This window comes from Carassius auratus, chromosome 30, assembly GCF_003368295.1.
Source record: "Carassius auratus strain Wakin chromosome 30, ASM336829v1, whole genome shotgun sequence".
Classification (NCBI taxonomy): domain Eukaryota; kingdom Metazoa; phylum Chordata; class Actinopteri; order Cypriniformes; family Cyprinidae; genus Carassius; species Carassius auratus.
Genome location: NC_039272.1, coordinates 7,842,695 through 7,865,778, shown reverse-complemented (window position 1 = coordinate 7,865,778; position 23,084 = coordinate 7,842,695). Strand labels below are relative to the sequence as shown.

The following is a 23,084-nucleotide window of genomic DNA, read 5'->3' as shown; positions in this document are numbered from 1 at the left end:
GTAATGTTAATACATTTTAAATTATGTTAATAAATTACATTGAGACTGTTCGTTTATCTGTTAGTTCTATTTCATTGGGTAGTTAAAAATTAATCTGTCATATTCTAAAGAACACATAAAAAAGTATAGAACAAATACATAACTAAACACTTTAGTTTCATGTGGGTGTATTTGTAAATCTAACTGATTGCTTCAGTAGTTTTTTTCTTGTTTTCAAATAAGAACAATCAGAAGTGAGTTTGCTTTCTCTTTCATAATAAATCTAGCAGTGTGTAAAAATAAAAATGACCAAGTGGGGTATTCTTTCTAAAGTTAATGATTATGACTAAGAAAAAGATCCCGCCAGCTTTCACCTTTTAGACGGAAAAGAAGTTGTGTTCATGAACAGAAATACAAGTTTTATTTTTCATCAAAAATCTAAAATAATAAAACCATTTCTGCCTGCTGATTTATTTTCAGAGTGAAAGAGATTTCAGTTCATGCTGCTCCACTGTATTCTTTTTACATTGTATTACTTTACATGTTACATGTATTGCTAGGAAATAGTAGTTCTTCCTCTATGGTAGATCTACATATAATACACAATAGGCTATACAGTGCAGAACTGGACAGTTTAAATGTCCTGACATTTTCTACAAGGTAGATTCAGTAATGTAATCCATGTTTTTATTGAAGAACGTTAGTATTCCCTAAATAAAAGATTTTACAGACACATTTACATCATCCTTATTTAAATAATGAATTCAAAATTTTACATAAATCTAATATTTACTGCAAAAGTGCATCTCACTGTGTGCTCTGTCATTTTAAAAATTGAGAAATCTTATTTCATTACATAAAATTTTTACACAACAGAGAAAAATGTCAAGATTTGTTCTTCATTGTTGTTAGTAGGTCATGGTCGCTCTAGCTGTAATTGAAAAAAACAGAGCCAGAAAGACACAAGGATAGAAAAAAGAGAATGGTAAGAGACTGTTTGTATAAGTATGTTAACTCATGACAAACAATATTATGTGTGTTTGCATGTTAAAATGGAAAAATGTGTTTACCTGCATCTTGCCATATATCCACATTAAAAGTTGCCCTACATCACTGTAGACCCCTGGACGGTTTGGCTTTCCACAGCCATCTCCCCAGCTTGTTACGCCTGTGAGATACCATTTGTCATCAACTTTACACACCAGTGGACCTCCACTGTCCCCCTGGAGAGAAAGGGAGATTAAAATAACATTGAAGAAGAAATAACACTGAATGAACTAAGTACAAAGTTCAAACTGCAATATAATATTGTACCAAAAGGTGGCAGCATTTGTAAGCTTTTGAATACGAGAACATGTCTAACCTGACAGGAGTCTCTCTCTCCCCTAAGATCTCCTGCACACTGCATATTCTCAGTGATCCGGCCTCCGTAAACACTAAATGAGTTACACACAGCTGAGTCTATCAGGTTTACTGCAACCTCCATCAAAAGAGTGGAAATGCTGTCTGCAAACACACATGTAAAGGCCAGCATTTATTAATCAATACATTCAAACTCAACAAAATACATTGGCTTACATATAGCTTCTGAACATTACATACCAGCCCCTTGCTTGGTAACTCCGAAGCCTGTGGTCCAGCACTGTTTGGCAGCAGGAAACGTCTGGCCAAACACAGGCAGGCACACAGGCTGTATATTGCCTTTTAACAGTATGAACAAAACGTGTCAGCGGTCAGAAGTGCCTCTTTGATTTATATATTTATGGTATACTGTTGTTTAGACAGTGCTGTGTGTGGTAAATAGCTAAGTTTATGTCAGTTATATTATGATTTGCATAAATGTTTATGTATTATACATCATATAAGTAAAAACTTACTGGCAGGTTTACTAAGTTTCAGTAAGGCAATATCATAGTTTTTTGTCGCTGGGTCATAATTCTGATGTAAAATGATTTGCTTTACATTATATGGGCTGGTAAGCTGGAGCTGGGACACCAAACCAATATACACTCTCCAGTTACTAGGCAACTGTGAGCCGGGTGTTCCTCTAAGAAAGGGAGAAAAAAGCAAAGTCATTTATCTATTCGTCCATAGTGCATACTGCATACTGCATATTGTTTGCTAATGTATTCATTAAACTTAATTAGGATTACCGGCCATGATATTGTTTCCAACATATAGTCTAGTTATCAAATTTGTCTAATGTAATGTATACTGACTTGGGGAAACAGTGAGCAGCGGTAATGATGAAGTCTGGAGCCACTAGAGTTCCTCCACATGAGTGAGACCCTTGGAAATGCAAACTGGCCTGCCATGGCCACTGACCGTCAGCAGCCGCACTTCCCCCTATGATCCTCAATCCTGGTGGCTTTCCACACTCTAAACAGAGAAAGAATAGGAGGGAAAGTAAGAGAGTGTTTAGACTTAGCAATATCACGCAGCAATAACATGTAAGTACTCACTGCTGCACTGCAGGGACACTGTCTGCTGACCAGGACAGGATGTACTGAAATTAAAACAACATTGTTACACACGATAGAGACCAAGAGCGTTTTCTGGCTTCATGTTTCTTCACACCTTTCTGTATCTAATGTATCATTATTCATGTTCATACTCATTGCCATGTCCACAGTGATAAAAAAAAGTAACTTTTTAAAATAATAAAATTAATATAAAATGAAATATTTGATCACCATTTTAAATCGAATTTAATAGTTTACTGTTTATACTGACAAGATGCATGTTGCAATACAAATAACTGACAATTCGTAATTTTTTTTTAGGTAATTAGAATTTTTAATTTGTATAATTTAGTTTAAATGAATTTGTACGATCATTGTTTAGCTGCAGAGCTTCATGTGTTTTGCATTTTGTAAGGCAACAGAATTATGCATTTAGCATAATACAATTACTGTAGCTACACATCCACTGATGGCAATAGCTATATCTGCTTTAGTTTTTTGTGTGTGTGTGTGTGTGTGTGTGTGTTTAGGTTAAATTATTAATATTTATTTGTTAATTTTTTGCTGTTTTTCAGCAGCAAATTTGACACATTTTTGTTTTTTACCTTGTATTAACACTTTCCTGGATAGTGTTTGTAAACTGACTGTTCAAACTTTGAAAGGCGGATGAACTGGTATTCAAGACACCAACTTCATAACTCCTGTAAAACACACAAACCGGAACACACATGAATACATTTGATAGAGATCTAATATTGTTCTTAATATTGTTTGTTTGCTTGTGATTCAATGCCATGATAACCTTTATGGCTATCTTTTCTTTTTTGTAAAAAAAATTTAAAAGTGCAATAAACAATAAGAAGAAGAAGAAGAAAGGAAGAAAATGATTGATATCTATATCTATATCTATTTTTCTTCATAAAACCTGCTAAACCAAGTAATTTCTAAATTAATGTTTAGTAAAAAAAATAATAATTAAAAAGTATTTAAAAGTTTTGCTTAATATGTGCTTCTATGTCTCATAGATTATGGGTTTGTGTTTGTTTCTTTGTGTGTGTGTGTATATATATGTGTGTGTGGATTATACTTACTGTCTGAAGCCAAGCTGTTGGCAGGTTTGATCTGCTATGTTTTTATCCCAGCCCTCTGCACAGACTGGGAGGAAGCTTTTGGTCTTAGAAGTCATGACCTGCAATTCATTTGCAGTACCAAACCGCACTATAGAAACATTAAAGTCAAATCAGTATATGATTTCCAACTGAAAAGAGATTTCATTGTTGATATGTGATTGACACTGACCACAGCGAGATTCATCACTGCCTTGAGAACAATCTCTCTTTCCATCACAGTTGACTGATGAAGGAGGGCACGTGTCTGTCTCCATTTCTTTCTCTGTGGGAGCCCGCAGTACAGGCCCATAGCGCACTGTGCAGGAGTCAAAAATAGAGTTAAAAGTGTACATGTGAAAAATTACTCTTCATGGAGGCTGCACCAAATGACACATGCAAATTTTGTAATAGTAAACACAACCCAAAATACAGTATTCAATGTCTGATTAAAAGTAGTAGGCAGAACAGCACACATGTCAATTAATATAATTACATATGAAATATATGCTCACCTCCTATCCAGACGGCAATTACAACTAGCACAACTATAACAGCAGTCCCACTCGACCCTCCATAGCAATACCTTTTGTTCCTGTGTGAGGGAGCTTGACCTCTCTGTGTTGGGACTGCAGAAAGAAAACAACAGTAGCTATTGACACAAAATCATAAATGCTAATTAAATAATTAATACAGATACAAAGATTTTATGATTTAATTATGATCCCTAAAATGATTTCAATGACCATGTTTTTAAGACCTATGTGTGTATAGGTAGTGTATGCTATTAAAATATTACTTGTCTGTACTGCACGAGGAACAGGTGTTGGATGTATTGGCTGTGGTATGTAGTACGGCTGGACTTGATTGGCTGACAGTGTCTGAAGATATGAAGGTGGAGGCTTGTTGTGATTCACCACAGAATCATATGAGGGAGGAGACTCAGTCTGTGTTCATAAAATAAATGCAAGATGTTTATAAATCTATATTTCTATAAACACTGTTCACTCTCATCCGTCTACAAATTAAACATAACTACTGTCAATCAGAGTTCAAATGAGTCTGATGCAGTGGAGTTGCTTTTCTGTTCAACAAGGACAGAATTTCTTATACATACCGTAACTCCATAACAGTAGTCAAACCGGTTCATGAGAAAGTGGTGTCCCAATTCTTTTGTCAATGTATTGTATATTCATTCATATACATTTCTCTCTCACTATAATAAAATTACCTCCTCACCATCAGTGGGCACAGTTAATTATTCTGGTCTCTCAAATAAATTCTTCCAACAATGACAACATTTTAGAACCTTATTCAAAAATTGTAATCCTGATTTTTGGTACATTCGAATGTGTCTTTGGAACAAATCTGGACGAGGATGGGTGGTGGGGAGTAATGTGAGACACAAACCTTCTTATACACATCAGTCTACAGCACACTGTTGCGCAAGTAACTGGTGAAAGAAATTCCCTCCACTTAGTCCTGCCTGACCAAATATGTGATCCAATGAACCTCCTTTTACATATTCAAATATGAACGCATATACAGTGTGCCAAATAAGTGCCCATACTCACACCTGCTCTACAGACATACTTTACATGTAAGCATTATAAAGACAGAAGCAAGATGTTGTATGGAGTTAACAGAGCAATTCAAACATCTTAGCCACTTAAATGCATTATATGGGTGCGTTGTTTGTCTGGAATTTGTTGTAGCCTTTCATAACGAAGCGATTTTTTTAAATAACCGATATATTATATCACCCATTAATCATTAACCGGTTTTCTAATAGCTGTGTACACTACACACAAAAGAAGCGTAGGACTACATTTATTTTGGTTTCCTTATATACCAGATCACTGTTACCCTCCCCTAGTAAAAAAAGTAATATAGTTAAAATAAATTTATTTCATTCTAAATTTAGTTCAAATCTATTAAAATATTTACTGACATGTTGCTTGAGACCGAACTGATTTAAAAATTATAATTACAATTTATTTGGAGTACTACTTGTTCTTAAAATTAAGCCTAAAATGTGTTATTGATGAGGATTGTATGATCTTTGAACAATATCAGTTTTTAAATGCCTGACATTAAGAGTGTGCCTGGAGTACACTTGTAACAGGTCCACTTTAGCACAATCAAATATACTTCAGTGTATCTTTAGTTGGACTTCAGCAATACTTCCATACAATTAAAGTGCAAAAATAAAAAAAATACAGAATTAGACATTAAGTATACCAGTTAAGTATAACAAAAATACAACTGCATTACATTTTTATTAAGCAAATAAATATGTAAATCTATTTTTAGTAGAGAAGTATATTTTTTATATCAATTTTAGGATAATTATTTTTCACTAGTGTAGTGTCTAATATACTAGACAATTTTTTTTGCCATGCATATTGCACTGAACCCAACAGGATGTAAGTTACAGTGACAGGCATTTATTGTAAGTCTACACAAATCCAGATGATTAAAGTGGTTTAGATTTTCTCCGTATTTAGATTTCACAAAAATCACATTTGTAATAATTCTCAATGACCAACTTCCGATAAATAACACTGTTTTTTTTCTTATGGCATGTTGCAGATCTTCTGTCTAACGGCATCCAGTTGAAACATACTCTATATATTTCCCACAGTGAATCATTCACTCACTCACATGTAATATGCCTCATTTTTATAATTCTGTTACTTTATTTTATAACCAAATGGTAATAGCTAATACTATTAAAATATTCTACCTAGAAAGTTAGAATGTATATGTGTTAATAATTATTACAGGTAACTAAGGTAACTAGGACACAATACCAAGACAACTGTAATGTTACACACAAGCTGATGAGAAAGAAGTTATGCTAATACATTCACAATTATATATTAACAAAATCACGAAACAAGAGTTGTATCAAAACTAACCACAAAAAGATCTGATCACACACTTGAAATACAAGAAATACCTATATAATTAATTGTTCTATATATCCATGTTTGTTTAGAGAACATTTTGTTAGGTATTAAAGTGTTCAAACCTGTCTGTGCTCCATTGATGAGTATCCGTTTAAAGAGATAAGGAAGACTCTACCTGTAACCCTAAGCTATGTATTTCTTTTCTGTCATGCACCTGCTAGTGGCACAGTACAACCCTGTAGTTACTCATTTCTCCCTCTCTTTTACCTGTTTAACTGGTTTAACAGGCCACCTTTTTAAAAAGTTTCTTAACAACATGTCAATAGAAACACTGCAGTTCAGATACACAAACAGTGAATAGAATTTGTCATCACAACAGAAATTGAGAAACTTTGAGAAATTGATGCTATCAGACTGGCATTCTTTATCATAGAGATATGTGTACACAGATCACATTTCACACAATATCCCACATAATTTAAGAATAATGGCAAGATAGTCTGAGTGTTGAATATATTAAGACTGCCAGTACAACATCACATTAATACATTTCACAGACAAAACACAGTCACGTTTATAAATAGTGTCTCAAATTTCTAATACAAAACTGGCAAATGTGCATCAGGTATAGGTGTGTCGGACATATTTAAAAACCCTGGTATTTTGCATGTCATAATTTTTATTCGGCAAGATGTGTTTTCAGACGCCAAAAAAATTAGCAATGCAAGGCAGGTTTATTTATATAGTACATATCACACACAATGGTAATTTAATGTGCTTTACATAAAAGAATCACAACAATCAAGGAATGTAAAAACTTTGAAAAAGTTAAAAATGAATTTAAAAATTATTAACAATTATTACATAAAATATAGTGCAATCAGTTCGGACAATGCACAGTGCTCATTCAATAAATGCTAAACTGAATATGAAATCAATTGCTGAATTCAGAATGCCATTGGTATATAGCATAGGCTACTACTCAAATGTGGCAGAACTAGTAAGCTGTTTTGTGAACTAGAGTTGCTGTTCTGAATTCAGCCAAAGTCTCATCAACTAATTAGTTAACATGGATCAGCTGAGTGAAGGTGATAACTAGGGAGTCCCTAAACACTGCTAGTGTCTAGTGAGCTGTTAGTCCTTCATATGATGGGAATCCCATGTGAGATTCACTAATTAGATCTATGAGATAATACTACCAGTCACACCTACAAACTTATTCAGAATATATTTAGCCATACAACCAGTAAAATCCACTGTTTTGGCTAGATTTCTTTCTATTGGTTATTTTTTCTCTGGCTTCTCATGGCCCTGAGGCTAAAGCGAAGGCGAGAACTGAGCAGACTGAGGACTGAGGAGAGCAGAGCACGCTGGAGATCGACTGTTATCACCGTGTGCTGTGTGCTAGTCATACTAGCGACCTTGATAGTGGGGTTATATTTTAGTAAGTACCTATTGCAATGCAATCATTATTTTTCTTCATTGTAATGCTTATAACTATTTGACAATAATTGTATCACTTTGATCACTTAATATAAAACATTCTCTCTGAAAATGATCTTTGTTGTTTGATTGTATTGATTGTATTCTTTCCAGCCGTCAGGATCGTGAATAGCAAGTTTTTCTTCTGCTCTGGCTCACTGAAGTTCATCTCAATAGAAAAGGCATGTGATGGAAAGGCTAACTGTGCAGGCGGTGAGGATGAAATCACATGTGTATCCAAACTGCGGACCACTGACACTTATCCAGGTGATTATGCACACTCACAATCTTAAAAATAAAGGTTCCTTATTTAAAATTCATATTTTTTTTAATGCAATGCCATAGAACCTCGTAGAGGGTTCCATAAAGAACCTTAAAGTCGGTAGTTATTAAAATTATTATTTTGTTTTCTTATACATTTTTAATGTGATAAAAATCTAAAAAATATAATTTATGGAAGAATGGTATTTAACCCTTTTCCAATGTGCAGAACCTTTTGTGAAACTGAAGGGTGCCACTGATGTTTAAGGTTCTACATGGAATCAGAGATGCCAGTAAAGAACCTTTATTTATAACACCACTTTTGAGAAATCTTATCTGTCCCCTGCCTTGCTTTACTAAAGATGAATTTATAGGCAAACAAGTGATTTCATCTATGTTTACCGATGTAGTGAGGCTGATGGGGGACAGACTGGTCCTGCAGGTATTCATTAATGAGGGAGGATGGAGAACAGTGTGTGCTGATAACTGGAGGACAAAGCACACACGGTTAGCCTGTCAACAACTGGGCTATACAGTGTAAGCAGAGCGCACGCATGGCACAATGGCTTAAAACCAATGACCATTAGTAAATTAAGCTGTAAAACCACATGTTAGTGCTGTCATATTGCAACATTTAAGAAATATGATCATCTTCCTATTGATTGCAGTATAAATCGTTTATTTAAAGTGTTTATTCAGGAAATATTCCACTACAGGAGTCCACGAAGTACACGAGTCCCGGTAAAGAGTCTGCTCTTCAACCCTCAAGATGCATTTGCTACAGTCAGCCAAAATTCCACACACTCTGACATCCAGAGTTTCCTCTTAGTCAGGTGAGATACACTTGCTATGAGGTAATTTGTGATATCTCCACTTAAAATAATCATTGTCATTTACATATGGAAATAATGATGTGCTCTCACACAGTGACCGATGTTTATCTGGCTCTGTGGTGTCTGTGTCCTGCTCAGGTAAAACTGTTGAGATGTGTGTGTGTGTGTGTGTGGATCAGGTTATGCATTGTTTTTGGCTTCCTATCCATTCATGGGATTTTAATTTAAGTGGCCACAGCACACACAATTGGACAGAATGACAGGAAGGGGAATTTATTGAATTGCAGTTGAAAGATATTTAAAACACTCTGGGAAAATCATGCATGTTCAACAATGGTCCTTCTAGCTGTACATAAAGCTAATAAAATAAATAGCATTTTTCCATATTTTTAAACTTTGAAATAAGTTAAATCAATTGAATTTTTTTGTTTCAATTAATTCTACTTCAAATCTGAATGTCAATTTTACAGTTTTCTTTTTTTTTCTCTTTTTTTCAGGAATTAGGAAGCATTCTAATATCTTGTTTGGTCAGGTCTCTGATTATGATAAATATTCCCCGTGTGTTAATACAGACTGTGGAGAGGTGGTGGGAGAGGACCGTATTGTTGGTGGAGTGGACACAGCAGTCGAACACTGGCCGTGGCAGGTTAGTCTTCAGTGGAACCAGCAGCATGTCTGTGGAGGAGCATTACTTTCCAAGCGCTGGGTCATATCAGCTGCTCACTGTTTCACAGGGTAAGTCATTCACAAATGCAAGATGTGTTCTAGAACAGAATTTCAGTCAAAAGCATTTTGATTTTATTCAGATTTTCCCATAAAGAACTCAGTTGACTAATGATATGTCTTAAATAGTAAACCTAAACCAGTTGATTAAATAAAATTATTCTCTTTACATTAAGAAAACAAATTTTTACTTGTTTACATTTATGACTATAGGTTAGTTTGTCCACTTAGTTGTCGTTTAGTAACCTGCTGCATCACTTTCTCACACACAAACTCTTAGCAGGACACGAGAGCTGAGTCGATGGACTGTGGTGTTGGGTCAGACCAAAGTGTTGGGATCCAGGGGTGTCAGTGTCGATACGATTGTTGTCCACAATAACTACAGTCACTTGAGTAATGACTTTGACATTGCCATGCTAAAACTCACTTGGCCTGTCACTGTTGGAGGTACAGTACTTCATTAATCCATTCTGATTTACTGCTTTTTGTATCAGAGATTTAAAATGAGACTAAATTATTATACAAGACAAAGTTGCTTGAGGCACTACTAACTATATTTTCCCTCCTTTGCTGCTAGCTTGACATTTTAAGATACAATGTTTTTAATCCTTTTTAATAACAACAAGAGAACTCCCATTTAAAATAAATAAATAAATAAATAAATAAATTGGAGTAATTCGAAGTACTCGAAACAAGTAAGGTCGGTAGTTAAAGGGATACTCCACCCTAAAATTAATATTTTTGTCATTAATCCCTTACCCCCATGTTGTTCCACACCCGTAAAAGCTCAGTTAGTCTTCAGAACACAATTTAAGATATTTTGGATGAAAACCTGGAGGCTTGAAACTGTCCCACAGACTGCCAAGTAAATAAGTGTCAGGGTCCATCAAAGGTATGAAAAATCATCGTCAGAATACTCCATCTGCCATCAGACGTGCAATCTGGGTTATATGAAGTGACAAGAACACTTTTTGTAAGCAAAGAAAAGTAAGCTCTTCTGTCCTTTGTGCCACAAGGATGTTCTATGTGTAGTTTGCTTTGATTTGAAACAAAACAGCGCATCCTTGTGGTGTGGAGGACAGAAGAGCTTACGCAGCACGGTGATATGAAGTGACACAGAGGAGACCATTGACAAACGAATTATTGAATAAAGTCATTATTTTTGTTATCTTCACTTACAAATTGTGTTCCAGTCGCTTCATATAAACCAGTTTGCACAGATGGAGTATTCTGATGATGAGTTTTCATACCTTTTTTGGACCTTGACACTGTTATTTACTTGGCAGTCTATGGGACAGTCTCAAACTTCCAGGTTTTCATTTATAATATCTTAAATTGTGTTCCGAAGACAAACAGAGCTTTTATGGGTTTGGAACGACATCTGGGTAAGGGATTGACTATTTTTATTTTGGGATGGAGTACCCCTTAGAGTAGTAAAGTCAGTGGTTTTTGATGCCCAAATAAATGTCACTGGCTAAAGGTCTCATTTTCTCTATATCCTTAGACTCAATTTTGCCAGTTTGTTTACCCCCACACCAGCTGTCTGTGAAGGAGATGCTTGTGGTGACTGGGTGGGGATTGCTCAAGGAGAAAGGTAAGAGGAAGGGGCTTTGTAACTTAATGGATAATTGGAAACTCTAAGGCAGGACTGTGACCTTCTACCCGTTTGAAATCAGAAATCCACCTTTTGTTCAGTTTCTCACACATTTTCTATATTGTTTTGTCTCTGGCATTTCCTCATTCTCATTTTACACAGGTGAGCTTCCCTCTGTGCTACAGAAAGCTTTGGTGCCCCTGATTGACAGATCAGAGTGTTCCAAGCCCTCTGTTTACGGTTCTGCAATAACTCCCAGAATGCTTTGTGCAGGATTCCTCAAAGGAAACATAGATGCTTGTCAGGTTACAACAATTAAAAATCTAATACAGGCTCGCCTTCAGAGGAGATGTATATCGTTGTCTTTGTATCCAGAAGAAAGCTATTTCCAAATATTATTGTCACTTTAAAGTATTCTCTTTTCCAGGGGGACAGTGGGGGTCCGCTAGTGTACCTTTCATCTCGTTGGCAGTTGATGGGTATAGTGAGCTGGGGAGTGGGCTGTGCACGGGAGGGAAAACCTGGAGTTTACACTGATGTTAGTCAACTTCTCAACTGGATCTACACCGTAATGGAGGTATGTTTCACATGTTTGTGCACATTAATGTACAAGAAAGGAAAATATATTTCCATATTGAATGTCATGTTTCAGAGATGGCCATGAGAAGGTGAACCATGGGCGCATAAATTCATGCTTTCGTGACATCGGAGGAAAGCCAAATCTCAGACGAGAACAGAAATCTTGATTCTAGATATTGTTCAATTTTATAATCATTTCGACATAAGTATTATGTAAAAAAACATCATGCTTTTTTTAGTCTCACTGTTCACATTTCCTGTAAATTTACTGTTCATTGTAAAGCTGTACTTTCGGTTTTAATTTTTTTTTCCTGACCAAAAGCAAAAAATAAATAAAATAATAAAGCTCTTCCTTCTTGCAATTACTAATCCAGAACACATAACAACCTTTGTTTTATCCAAAACATTTTATTTCAGTTGCTGCTTCTTATAAAGAAATATAATATGCATGACTGTGCAGTCCAATGGGGAGTAACAGGCTGCACACTGGCTTAAGGAAACAATGGGATCGAGAATTCGGGATTATGGGCTAAGTGGAGCATGTATGATACAGCATGTGTTTTACATTCAGTTTTACAGGGACTGATGTCAAACAATGAGCTGAGATCCACTATCAGGTTGGTGTTCCAAATTCCAAGTTTATGATTTTCCAAACTTTTACTCCTTTAGACCGTGTTCCTTTTGACTCTGTGGACTTTTGAGTCCTTGAGGCCTCTATTCCCATTGGTCTTACATTTTTGTCTCAACATCTAGTGTAGCTCGGTCTTCATAAAGCATCTGAATGTATCGGATTCAGTAAAAAAAAAAACAATTACCAATTTGTTTTTTTCCAATTAAAGATATTTCCTCATGCATCAGAGTTAATGATAACCTGAAAGAAACTGAAGAAAATAAAACCAGCCATCCACCTTTTAATTGTTTTCTACCACATCCTCTGTTATTGCATTTTCTCAGTGATTTCTTCATTAAGGTTTTTAACAAGGCTTCATACACATTTTTAGAATCACAGGTTGCGTGAACACACATGCACAATATCACGATATGGCAGCATTAAAAATTTTTTTAGGTCTCCGAGAGAAATTTGCTTTACATTCCAATGTCAAAAGATTAACAGAGAAATACTTTTCAGGAAAAACATACACTTCACATGATGGTGGGAACTTCCCCTTTGCATTCACTCCTAATGTCTGTGGTTTGGTTGAAAACTGTGTGTTTATCACAATTAGGCCGTGACTACTGCCAAGCCTGACAAATAAATAATGCAACCAAAACTGATATGTTGTTAATTAAATAGTGCATTAATAGAAGGAAGACTGTAAGGAAAACATTAATTAAAAGCCCAATATCAAGCAGAATATCAAACTCTTTCAATGAGCGACCTGAGAAAACCTCAACTGTTCCAACATTTCAAAAAACATTAAATGCAGAAATACTAAATGCAAGTCCAGCACAATGATATGATGAAAATGTTTGAATAAGAGGTAGTACAAGTGCTTTGGAAATGTATGAATGTACCTTTCCAATATTTCTCCTATTAAAAGAAGCTAAAGAGCCCTCTAAACATGTATTGCTTTACTAACCTGTGTGCCATAAGATCATATATAAAAAAGAAAAAAGAATCTGAGGGTCAATAACATTATCACAACTGTTTGTTGAAGGAACCCTTTAACAAACAGAATAATAATTTAAGATACTCCCCTTTTTTACAATGTTAAATATAAGATACCGTTTCAAAATGAAATCGCTGTTTCAATCTACATTTAGTGATGTTACATAGGGGTATGAGAGGACAGCTACTAGATTTTTGTTCAGGTCCAAATATAATATTTATTGACCAGACTTCTCCTTTTGTGCTCTATAGCTAGATTATTCATCTAGAGTTAACTTCTTTTGGCACTGAAGACAAGCTGCTTTTTCAAGGAAGACTTTCATGACCAACATCACCCAAGATTCAGCAACAATTGCAAAATCCAAAGACCTGTAAAATTCTTCAAGCAGAAGAAGTGAGCTCTCTACAGCAGATCAATAGAGGTTTCAATATTTACTTTCTATTAACTTCGTTATTGAAATATATCTCATTAAGTAATATATAACTAAAAGAAATAACATATCTTTTCAAATGACGGGATAATCTGTTGCTAGTCATTTAGAGTTTTGTACAGCACCTCTGTATTTTAATAATAGATTATTGGCACATTTTATCTATTGATTAATCTTATTTAATTTCTAAATGAATGAACAGACCTCTCCAGACTTGCTTGACGTCAGTCCCTTCTCTCGTCTCCACTGAATTCCCTGAATCCTTCAAGTGAAAGTTTGAAATGCTTATTAGCTAAACTTCTGAAAATCTGTGAGACTACATTCAGTCATGTCTCGATTATTAAATCAATATTTACATCATATATATGGTTTCGCTTAGTTGTTCTGCATGACTGTATGATGATAAGTTTATTGCCTTTAAATATTGCATTTTCATTATGTCAGGGTGAGTTGCATGGTTTTCAGGTCACAGTATGTCTGTTTGCATCAAAAGGTTATATTATGTTGTTTTTATTTTATTTTTTCCTTTATGGTATTCATATTTTGTTAAGTGTGGGAATTCACCAAGCTATTTTTAGTTTCAAAGCTAATGATAATTATGTTCAGTATGTGACAATTTTGATTCAATATTTCAATAAAAAAGCATTACATATGTTTCTACTGTTATAGTCAGCCATGTACTCCTAAAACTTCTGGCCATTTACCACATGCTATAATTCATTGGAAATTATTTGAAGCAGCATTTTCAAAGTTTAATTCTGGAATTTTTCTAAGAGGATACTGATTTCTACAGATTGTCAAGTATCATTCATTAGCTTGTTTTTACTAACTGTTTGGTGGCTTTTGCAGTTTTTGCAGTTTTTTTTTTTTTTTTTTTTCTTTTGCATTGTAATGTTCTGCATTGATTCAATCATCCTCACCAAAAGGTGGCGACAGAAGCGTTAACAGGCACCTGTGTTTCATTTTCAAGCAAAAACGGTAATGAGGTTTATTTTAAACTGGACTCAAGACTGTTCAAATAAGGCTTAATTCTCCCTTCATGCTTATTGCAATCAGAGTTCTGCTGATTTAATTTTTTTTGCTCTATTTAGAGGTACTGCATTAAAACATGCAGTGTTATTAACCAGCTATGACAGTCTGTCAGTGAAACGATGCAAATCACTGTTGCATAACTGATCTTTCTACAACAGATATATTTTCAAAGTCAATGGCCATTTGACAAACAGCACTGCATGTTTTGTTTGTTTGTTTGTTTTTTTAACCCAAGAAATGTACTCCTTTCACAACTATTTTAGTCAAATACAAATAAGGCCATGGGCCCTTCTCAGCTTTACAGTCCAGTTCAATGAAATAAATGAATAGCACACCTACATTTGTCCCTGTGTCAAGCATTGTTAAAGAAAATATTTCATTTTTCTATCATAAGAATAAATACAGCCCACAGATATTGTGTGGGCCAAGAAACTAAAGTGCGTGAGGCTGCATGTGTGGTGCATATTAAAATGCATATATAAATTGAAATATATGCAGATATTCATTATGCCCCTCTTTTTATTCATATCTGTGTTTATGCATCAACTAAATGAGTCATGTGAATATCATCCATGGAAATGTTATGAATGAAAATCTTGTTTAATACTATGATTGCTCTGTATCATAAAAACTTAAGTATAGCATTTGTAAACACAGATGTAAATAAAAAGAGAGGGCAATGCATGATGGCTGATCCATGTTTTCATGTGCATGTGGGACTGTGTTTGGTTGCACGCTGTCATGCTTTCTTTGGTGTAGATTTGGAGCCCGACAGACCGTTCTCGGTGTTATCAATCCCTGAAGAGGTGACAAGGCACTCCTTACTGAAAAAAATATAGAAAGAAATAGGTAAAATGAGAGGAAGATAATATAGATATAATATAGATATTACACATACTACTATTACTAACATATACATTTTTATATAAATTGTTTTAGAATTAATTTTTATTGTCATGCAATGACATGATTCATATCTGGAAAAAGGTACAAGAATTTATGCTTATGTGTAAATTCTGAAGGTTGCCAAGGACTCACTTTTTTTCCTCAATCTTTGCGAGAACGAACAGAGTGAAGTTCTTTAGCAGCATGAAGGCCATTAAAAAGCAATGAATCCACCAACACAGGAGGCAATAATGATGGTGAGTGTGTTATCAACCACCCTTACTGAGAATAGGGTAGCCAGAGAATATGACAAAAGGGAATGAGAGAGGAGACAAAGGCATACAGAGTTATTTTGATCATGACCTTGAAGTGTGATGTTCATGTATCATTCTCTCTCTGTAACTCCCTCTCTTACCACCCTGCAACACTTACATTCCTCTACTACATATAGAGTGAAAATGGCGCTGTGATTCTTGCCCTTCTCTTTGGGGTTTTTGCCAAAGCAGGTGTAGACACCTGCATCTTCAAATGTTATATTCCAAAGCAGGATGGAGATGTTATTTCCTTTACTGGAGCCGACAAAGTTCACCCTCTCATGGTAAACTTTCACGTTATTTGCCTCCACATGATCCGTTGGAATTACAGAATCAGCCAGCTAAATGGGAAACAGAGCTGTCAGTTATTAATGTTAAACTGAGCACATGTAAAGATCAGCTAACACTGGCTATAGATATGTTTTTTGTCTTTGAGACTGTCTGAAGTGCAAATTTATATCTTAATTTACTGATAACTCCCAACTGCTCTCCTTGACTTTTAAGACTGATACTTGAAAGGACACTTAAAATGTACTGCACAGAACATGACACTGAGAAACAATGGCAGGTAAATGGAATGATTTGTAAGAACCCTTGAAGGCATACAAAACCAGCTCAAGATAAAGTAAGATTTGCTATTTATATTTCCATCTAATCAATGTTAAACTTAGCAACTGTAACTCATTTCAAATTATGTTTCGAATGTTGTCTTAAGTAATTAAATCTAAATAAAAGCTAATTGTAAAGGACATTTATTAATTATATTATCCATCTTATTATGCGACAGCTTACCATATAGCCTAAATAAATAGGCTATGTTGACAGGAAATAGTAAATGAAAATACTTAGTAATTTTATCCTAAAGCGAGCGAGTCTATGTAAGCAGATCTATCTTTGATAGATTTGATATCTTTGACCTATCTTTGTAAAGGTGTATTGTTTGTAGAGATGGGAAACCGAAGCTTTCATGAAACTGTGCCGAAAAACGTTTCTTTACTCGAAGCTTTCAACACAATGCACATTAGCGTCATCTGGTGGTCGGACTTGTTTTCTCTTCCATATCGAGTCATAATATTGACCATATCTGACGAAGGATTGCGGAGGATCTTCGGAAGTCCGAGTCCATGTCATACAAGTGTGTGGAATCAATATTCTCTCTAATCTGATATAATCTCATCTAAACTACTAATTTGTGCCAGTAAAGGCTATATCTTGGTAAAATAATAGAGTAGAATAATAGAATAATTAATAATTGATGTGGGTAGCTGAAAAATGATATATTTTGGGTGAGCTGTTACTCTAATGTTCTGTTCGGGGTGTCTGAGAACCCAGTTATAAACATGAATATATATATATACTGATAGTGCTCAAAGTGACTGAATAGTATCAATCACCCTGTATCAATCATCCCGTCACTAATTGTTTGTATTTTTAATGTACATTAGTGGAATAAGTAGGTAATCCCATGATTATTAAACAGAATATCTGTTACCTTCACCATGGTGCCATTATCATTGAACTCCCATTTGAAGTAGAGGTTAGTGATTCCAATACAGCTGGCATAGGTGCAAGGCAGAAGCACTGTGCTGCCGTTCACTGCTTCTAGAAATGGAATCTTACCAGTAGACATCTCCAGAGCATGAACACAACACACACCTGAAACAGGAAGAGAAAGCAGATGAGGATGGAGAACAGATATTATCAAAACCTGAAGAGAAAGAAGAAAATCTATCAAAGGTCATTAAGATCTATTAATGACAAACTGACATGTGCACAAACATATATATATATATATATATATATATATATATATATATATATATACACCGTATTTTCCAGTTATAAGTCGCACTTTTTTCATAGTTTGGCTGGTCCCTCGACTTATAGTCAGGTGTGACTTATTTATCCAAATTAATTTGACATGAACCGAGAGAAATGAACGAAGAGAAATGAACCTATAGGAAACATTACCATCTAGAGCCGCCAGAGGGCGCTCTATGCTGTCCACTGCTCCTGTAGCCTACACTGAAGACGTAGAGCGCCCTCTCGCGGCTGTAGACGGTAATGTTTTATATTGGTTCTAAATAAATGCGACTTATAGCCCATTGAGACTTATATATGTTATTTTCCTCATCATGACGTATTTTTGGACTGATGCGACTTATACTCAGGTGCGACTCATAGTCCGAAAAATACGGTACACAACACACACATATATATATATATATATATATATATATATACATACAAATATATAAACACAAGGCACCCATCTATTCTCTCTTGCTTTCTCTCATAACGGTTATGTTGAAGCTCCATTTACCCACAACCTTCTAGTTATAGCCCAGAGTGATATTTACTATGCAACATAACATTTTACCTGCTACCTGCTGTATGCTTTGCTGCCAACCTTTGGAGAACCTATGTTCAATTTGAGTGGTTTGCTCAGTGATCGTTTCAGCACCCAGACATGTTCAAATAAATAAATCATGAATAAAACTTTGTGAGAGTTTATAGCATAAATAAATGTAATTATTCAAGAAAGAAACCTCTCAACAACCCTCAAACAACAAATAATTTTTCAATCATGGTTTAGAAAGAGTAATAGTAAAAAATGGGGGTAATAGTAATACTTATAATAGTAAAAACAAAACGAAATGAATAATAATAATAAAAAACAGTCTATGGACAGTTCTCTAATGGGGTTTTCTAGCATGCAGAACACAGCTGATTATGGGGTTTGAATATGTCAGCATGTAGGTTCATATAACAGCTTTCACATTTCAGATGTGCTTCTACAGAGATACTGTTTCATGTGCATAACATTTTTTATTCATCTATATTTAACCTTTTCTGTTCTTGGTATTTGCGATGACTTTTTATGGTGACCTTACATGCACACCTGGGCTCTCTGACGTCAGGTATCCAGAAGTTTGCTTGGCACGCAATGTGACAGAATGAACATGTGCCGGCGTGAGAGTGCTGAGTTTACACAGCTGTGTTACTCGTCAGGAAAGGTTACATGAGCAGTGAAGAGGTCCTACCAATCAACTGTACCCTTTCATGAGAGATATTTTAAACCAGGACATGAGTGATTGTGGAAACACCGTGTACTTTAATCAACATGCTTGTCATCATGTATTCTAAGAGACATTGTGCTTCCGTTACAGAAATGTAGCTTGCTGTTTTACCCCACAGAAACATTTATTTGCATATAAATTGATGAGGAAAAAGTCTTATGTGACCTAATTATTCTCTGTAATGTATCTTTCAAAATAATTTAGGACTGGGGTTTTCAAACTGGGTACATAACGTATTTTCCGCACTGCAACTCACATTTTTTATCTTCTGAGACTTGCTATGATTTATATTCCAAAGTGACTAATAATAGAAGATATAGGCAATAAAAAATAAACAAAAATAGGCATAAATTAGAACATTTTGATTTACTATAAAATACAGAGTTATGGTGTAAAATAAATGTAGATCGCAAACCCCAGATAGTCTGAAACTATATGATGAAAAATATTTCAAAGTGTCTTAAGCAGTTTGCCTCAAACAATCATAATTTCCAGCCATGCTCGATTCTAAAGCCTATTTAATGGTATCTTCAGCCTCTTGTCTTTCATCTCAGCTCTCTTAAATAACTCCGCTTGAATACAGATCTATGATCCTCCCCTTTACCAGCCATGAAAAAAATTTCCTTACTGTAAGTCTCATCTTGCATTAGTCCTTGGTGGTCCAGTATGTTCTCTAGAGCAGCACGGGACGTCCCGTACACAACTCCCACAAATAATTGTCTGTCACTCATTCATATTATGTCATCATAACTGACAGACAAAATTTGAACCTGCCATTTAATTATCTGTAAACTAAATTAAACTAATTATAACTCTGATCATAGTTTTCTGTGAGCGGTTGAAATATCTCAGAAATTTGAGCCACTAAACTAATGCTGACTTTAACACTTTACTCTACTGCTTCTCTGCAATGCAACATTAGGATCTGGATATCTGTGTGTCTGTGTTTAGGACATCAGAGAACTGCATATACTTGGCAAGCTCACTGCTTTTAATATGAATTTTCAATATTAATTATTAGCACAGTTAGTCCAGGACTTGGTACTAGTACATACTTTCGTAAGTTTTTCGAGCTCATTTTTGTAAATCAAAATCATAACTGAACATTACAGTTAACAACAGCATGTTTTCTATAGAAGAAGAGGAGCGTCTTACCAAAGATGAGTGTGAGCAGAAGACAGGATGCAGTTCTTTCTGAAGCCACGCCACCGCCTCCTCCTCTCAGACGTCCTCTGCTCTGTGTCTCCATCTTTCACTTCACTTTCTTCTCCCTTCTTTTTGTCACGTGCACCTGTCTATCTCAGCAGTTTAGTTCAGTTGTCAGTTTCCCAGAAGTCCTAAAGATGCTGCGTGGTGGCAGACTACTGGACACTTCTCAGCAGCTGTGCACTAGATCAATCTGTGCTTGCAGTTCCTAACATCAAACATAAGATTCCTTCTGTCAAAGGCCTGTCCAGGTCTCAAGAAACCTGGAAGCACAAGGATCTGGCTCTGTTTTTCGGTTGCCCTCGGACCTGTGAAAAGGGAAGTTTTAAACAGAAGGGTACATACAAACTCAAGTACATAAAAATAAAAACACTTTACAAAGACCTATATTAAAAAAGTGATCCCACAACTATACCCTATCTGTTATAACATCACCAAGAGAGGTCAGCTGACAGAACCCACATAGCTCAGCAAGTATATACTCACGCAAGTATATATATATATATATATATATATATATACACACACACATATATACACACATATATACATACTATAACTAGTTTTTATTATTTTTATTTTATTATTGTCATTACATCTATATATATATATATATATATATTTATATCTAACTGACATAATATTATTATTATATACATTAATATTTACATTTGTAAAAATTATAAAATATATATACAAACATACACACTTGTTACTGTAAAGATGAACACACTGAACTTTTTAATAATTCCATTATTCAGCATTATGTTATACATTTCTGACTATGAAAACCCAACCAAAATTCAAATGGCACAACACAAGAGTTGAGTGTTTCTGTGTCTTGTTGAGTCAGCATGTGTGCGTGTGTGCGTGTGTGTCTGTGCCGTACCTCTGTTAAGCAGGTAAATCTGTGTGTCCTATTTGGAGAAGCAGAGGGCATCAGTCCACAGAATATGCTGCACACAAATCCGCAGTGCTATGGTCCCGATACTGCTCAGACACACACACAAACACCCTCTGACACACACACATACACGCACTCTCACGGACGCGCCTATTGAGGGACTCGCGCAATCCAGCCGGTAAAACAGAAGTGAAGAGCATTGAAGCACTGAAGGACTGAAGACAACTGCAGCTAGTCTGTTCAACAGCAGCCCTGCCTCCTCTCCCTCTCTCTCTCTCTCTCTCTCTCTCTCTCTCTCTCTGTCTCTGAAAAAATCGGCTAAAATCTGGCACATACTCAACTTTTTCCCTCCTTACTGTCTGTCTCTTCCTTCCTCTCACCCCTTCTCTGCTCCTGTCCTCCCTCCTCCTCCTCTCTCTCTCTCTGAGCAGTAAATGTGGGTTCAAGTTGTTAGGCAGTGTTATTTGGGGTCCGGAGTCTCTTCTGCATTGCAGTTTTTAGAGAGGCAACAGGGAGGACAGCTCCAGAAAGCAACATGGTGCCACAACTGCTGGGATACACATCAATTAACAATGACAGGTTGACAAGAGTGACACGCATCACTGTCCCGTACTGTGAAAGACACATAAATGAATATGAGCAGACTGTACATGTGTGTGTTCGCCTGTAAAGTGACTGCGACTCTGTGTATATGTCCCTCTCTCACACATCCATGATAAACTGGCAGAATTGAGTTTCCTATGACTCTGCATTTCTCAACCCCACCCCCTCTGGTATTGATAATAGGCTGCACCAGCAGTGTCAGGTTTTCCTGGATCAGGACAATTGTCATCTGAAACCAGAAATTCTGTACTTGGGACTCCTAATAATCTATGTAAACTAGGATGCACTGTAAATGGGTGTGAAGAGCTACATTTGTATTAATTGGTGAATCACTGGAACAAGAAGCCATAAGCATGTTTTTTTTTTTCTTATGCTAAACAGAGGACCAATGAGCAGTTATTTAAATATTAAGGAAACATCAAGCTGTCATCTGCCATATTCCAGGACCATTTGTTGTTAGGATGTCAAAAGCTTTCTACATAACTAAAAGTTTTACAAGTTATAGCTACATTTTAAAGCTGATATGCCTTTGCGGGCTAACAGTGATCATCAAGATTAAAATTACTGAGATGAATAATGAAATCAAAGAAAAGTCTTTATTGCTCATTCATAGAAACCAAATATCCATTGCTGCATGAACCTTTCAACATAATTATGAAATAGAGCAATGTAAGACGCCAGTAACATTCCGTTGCAGCTGTTTAACAATAGAGTGTCAGAAATATCCAGTCATGCAATCTTTTTGGCCTCTAAATAAAGTTTTTTTGGTCACACTTTAGTTTGGGGACCAATTCTCGTGACATGACATGACATTCAGCCAAGTATGGTGACCCATACTGCATTTAACCCATCCAAAGTGCACATACACAGCAGTGAACACACACACACACACTGTGACCACACCCAGAGCAGTGGGCAGCCATTTATGCTTCGGCGCCCAGGGAGCAGTTGGGGGTTCAGTGCCCTGCTCAATGGCACCTAAGTCGTGATATTGCCGGCCCAAGACTTGAACCCACAACCCTAGGATTAGGAGTCAAACTCTCTAACCACTAGGCCACGACTTCCCAAATAATGCATTGGGCCACCACA

The 23,084-nt window shown here is 35.8% G+C and overlaps 2 protein-coding genes and 1 pseudogene across 3 annotated transcripts; 1 reads left to right on the top strand and 2 right to left on the bottom strand.

The window, feature by feature from the left end:
* Positions 1–53: 53 nt before the first annotated feature.
* Positions 54–6,687, bottom strand: LOC113049069 (transmembrane protease serine 13). The gene is made up of 13 exons (XM_026211105.1): positions 6,582–6,687; positions 4,347–4,494; positions 4,063–4,176; positions 3,741–3,866; positions 3,533–3,659; positions 3,047–3,142; positions 2,442–2,485; positions 2,199–2,358; positions 1,857–2,026; positions 1,582–1,680; positions 1,343–1,485; positions 1,050–1,202; positions 54–910 (listed from the first exon to the last, which is right to left on the bottom strand). The coding sequence occupies exons 1-13, from the start codon at positions 6,594–6,596 to the stop codon at positions 896–898; spliced, it is 1,410 nt and encodes a 469-aa protein (XP_026066890.1). The 5' UTR covers positions 6,597–6,687; the 3' UTR covers positions 54–895.
* Positions 6,688–7,594: 907 nt separating this feature from the next.
* On the top strand, positions 7,595–12,287 carry LOC113049066 (transmembrane protease serine 4-like). 2 transcript variants are annotated; one of them, XM_026211102.1, is made up of 11 exons: positions 7,595–7,903; positions 8,056–8,208; positions 8,613–8,739; positions 8,919–9,035; positions 9,130–9,173; positions 9,608–9,770; positions 10,042–10,205; positions 11,263–11,352; positions 11,515–11,657; positions 11,780–11,929; positions 12,005–12,287. In XM_026211102.1, exons 1-11 carry the CDS (start codon positions 7,765–7,767, stop codon positions 12,014–12,016), a joined length of 1,302 nt encoding a protein of 433 aa, XP_026066887.1. In that variant the 5' UTR covers positions 7,595–7,764; the 3' UTR covers positions 12,017–12,287. The 2 variants fall into 2 exon arrangements, with proteins under 2 accessions (XP_026066887.1, XP_026066886.1); XM_026211101.1 differs by having other exon boundaries at positions 10,039–10,205.
* Positions 12,288–14,829: 2,542 nt separating this feature from the next.
* Positions 14,830–22,869, bottom strand: LOC113049067 (sodium channel subunit beta-4-like; annotated as a pseudogene).
* Between the last annotated feature and the right edge of the window lie 215 nt (positions 22,870–23,084).

Bases quoted from the DNA above. Each gene is read 5' to 3' on its own strand.
- LOC113049069 (XM_026211105.1), bottom strand. The intron at 2,359-2,441 runs GTGAGTACTTAC...TTCTCTGTTTAG, and splicing joins AGTGTCCCTGCAGTGCAGCA to AGTGTGGAAAGCCACCAGGA. The intron at 2,027-2,198 runs GTCAGTATACAT...TCCCTTTCTTAG, and splicing joins GCTGCTCACTGTTTCCCCAA to AGGAACACCCGGCTCACAGT.
- LOC113049066 (XM_026211101.1), top strand. From the start codon at position 7,765: ATGGCCCTGAGGCTAAAGCGAAGGCGAGAACTGAGCAGACTGAGGACT. The intron at 7,904-8,055 runs GTAAGTACCTAT...TATTCTTTCCAG, and splicing joins GATAGTGGGGTTATATTTTA to CCGTCAGGATCGTGAATAGC. The intron at 10,206-11,262 runs GTACAGTACTTC...CTATATCCTTAG, and splicing joins TTGGCCTGTCACTGTTGGAG to ACTCAATTTTGCCAGTTTGT.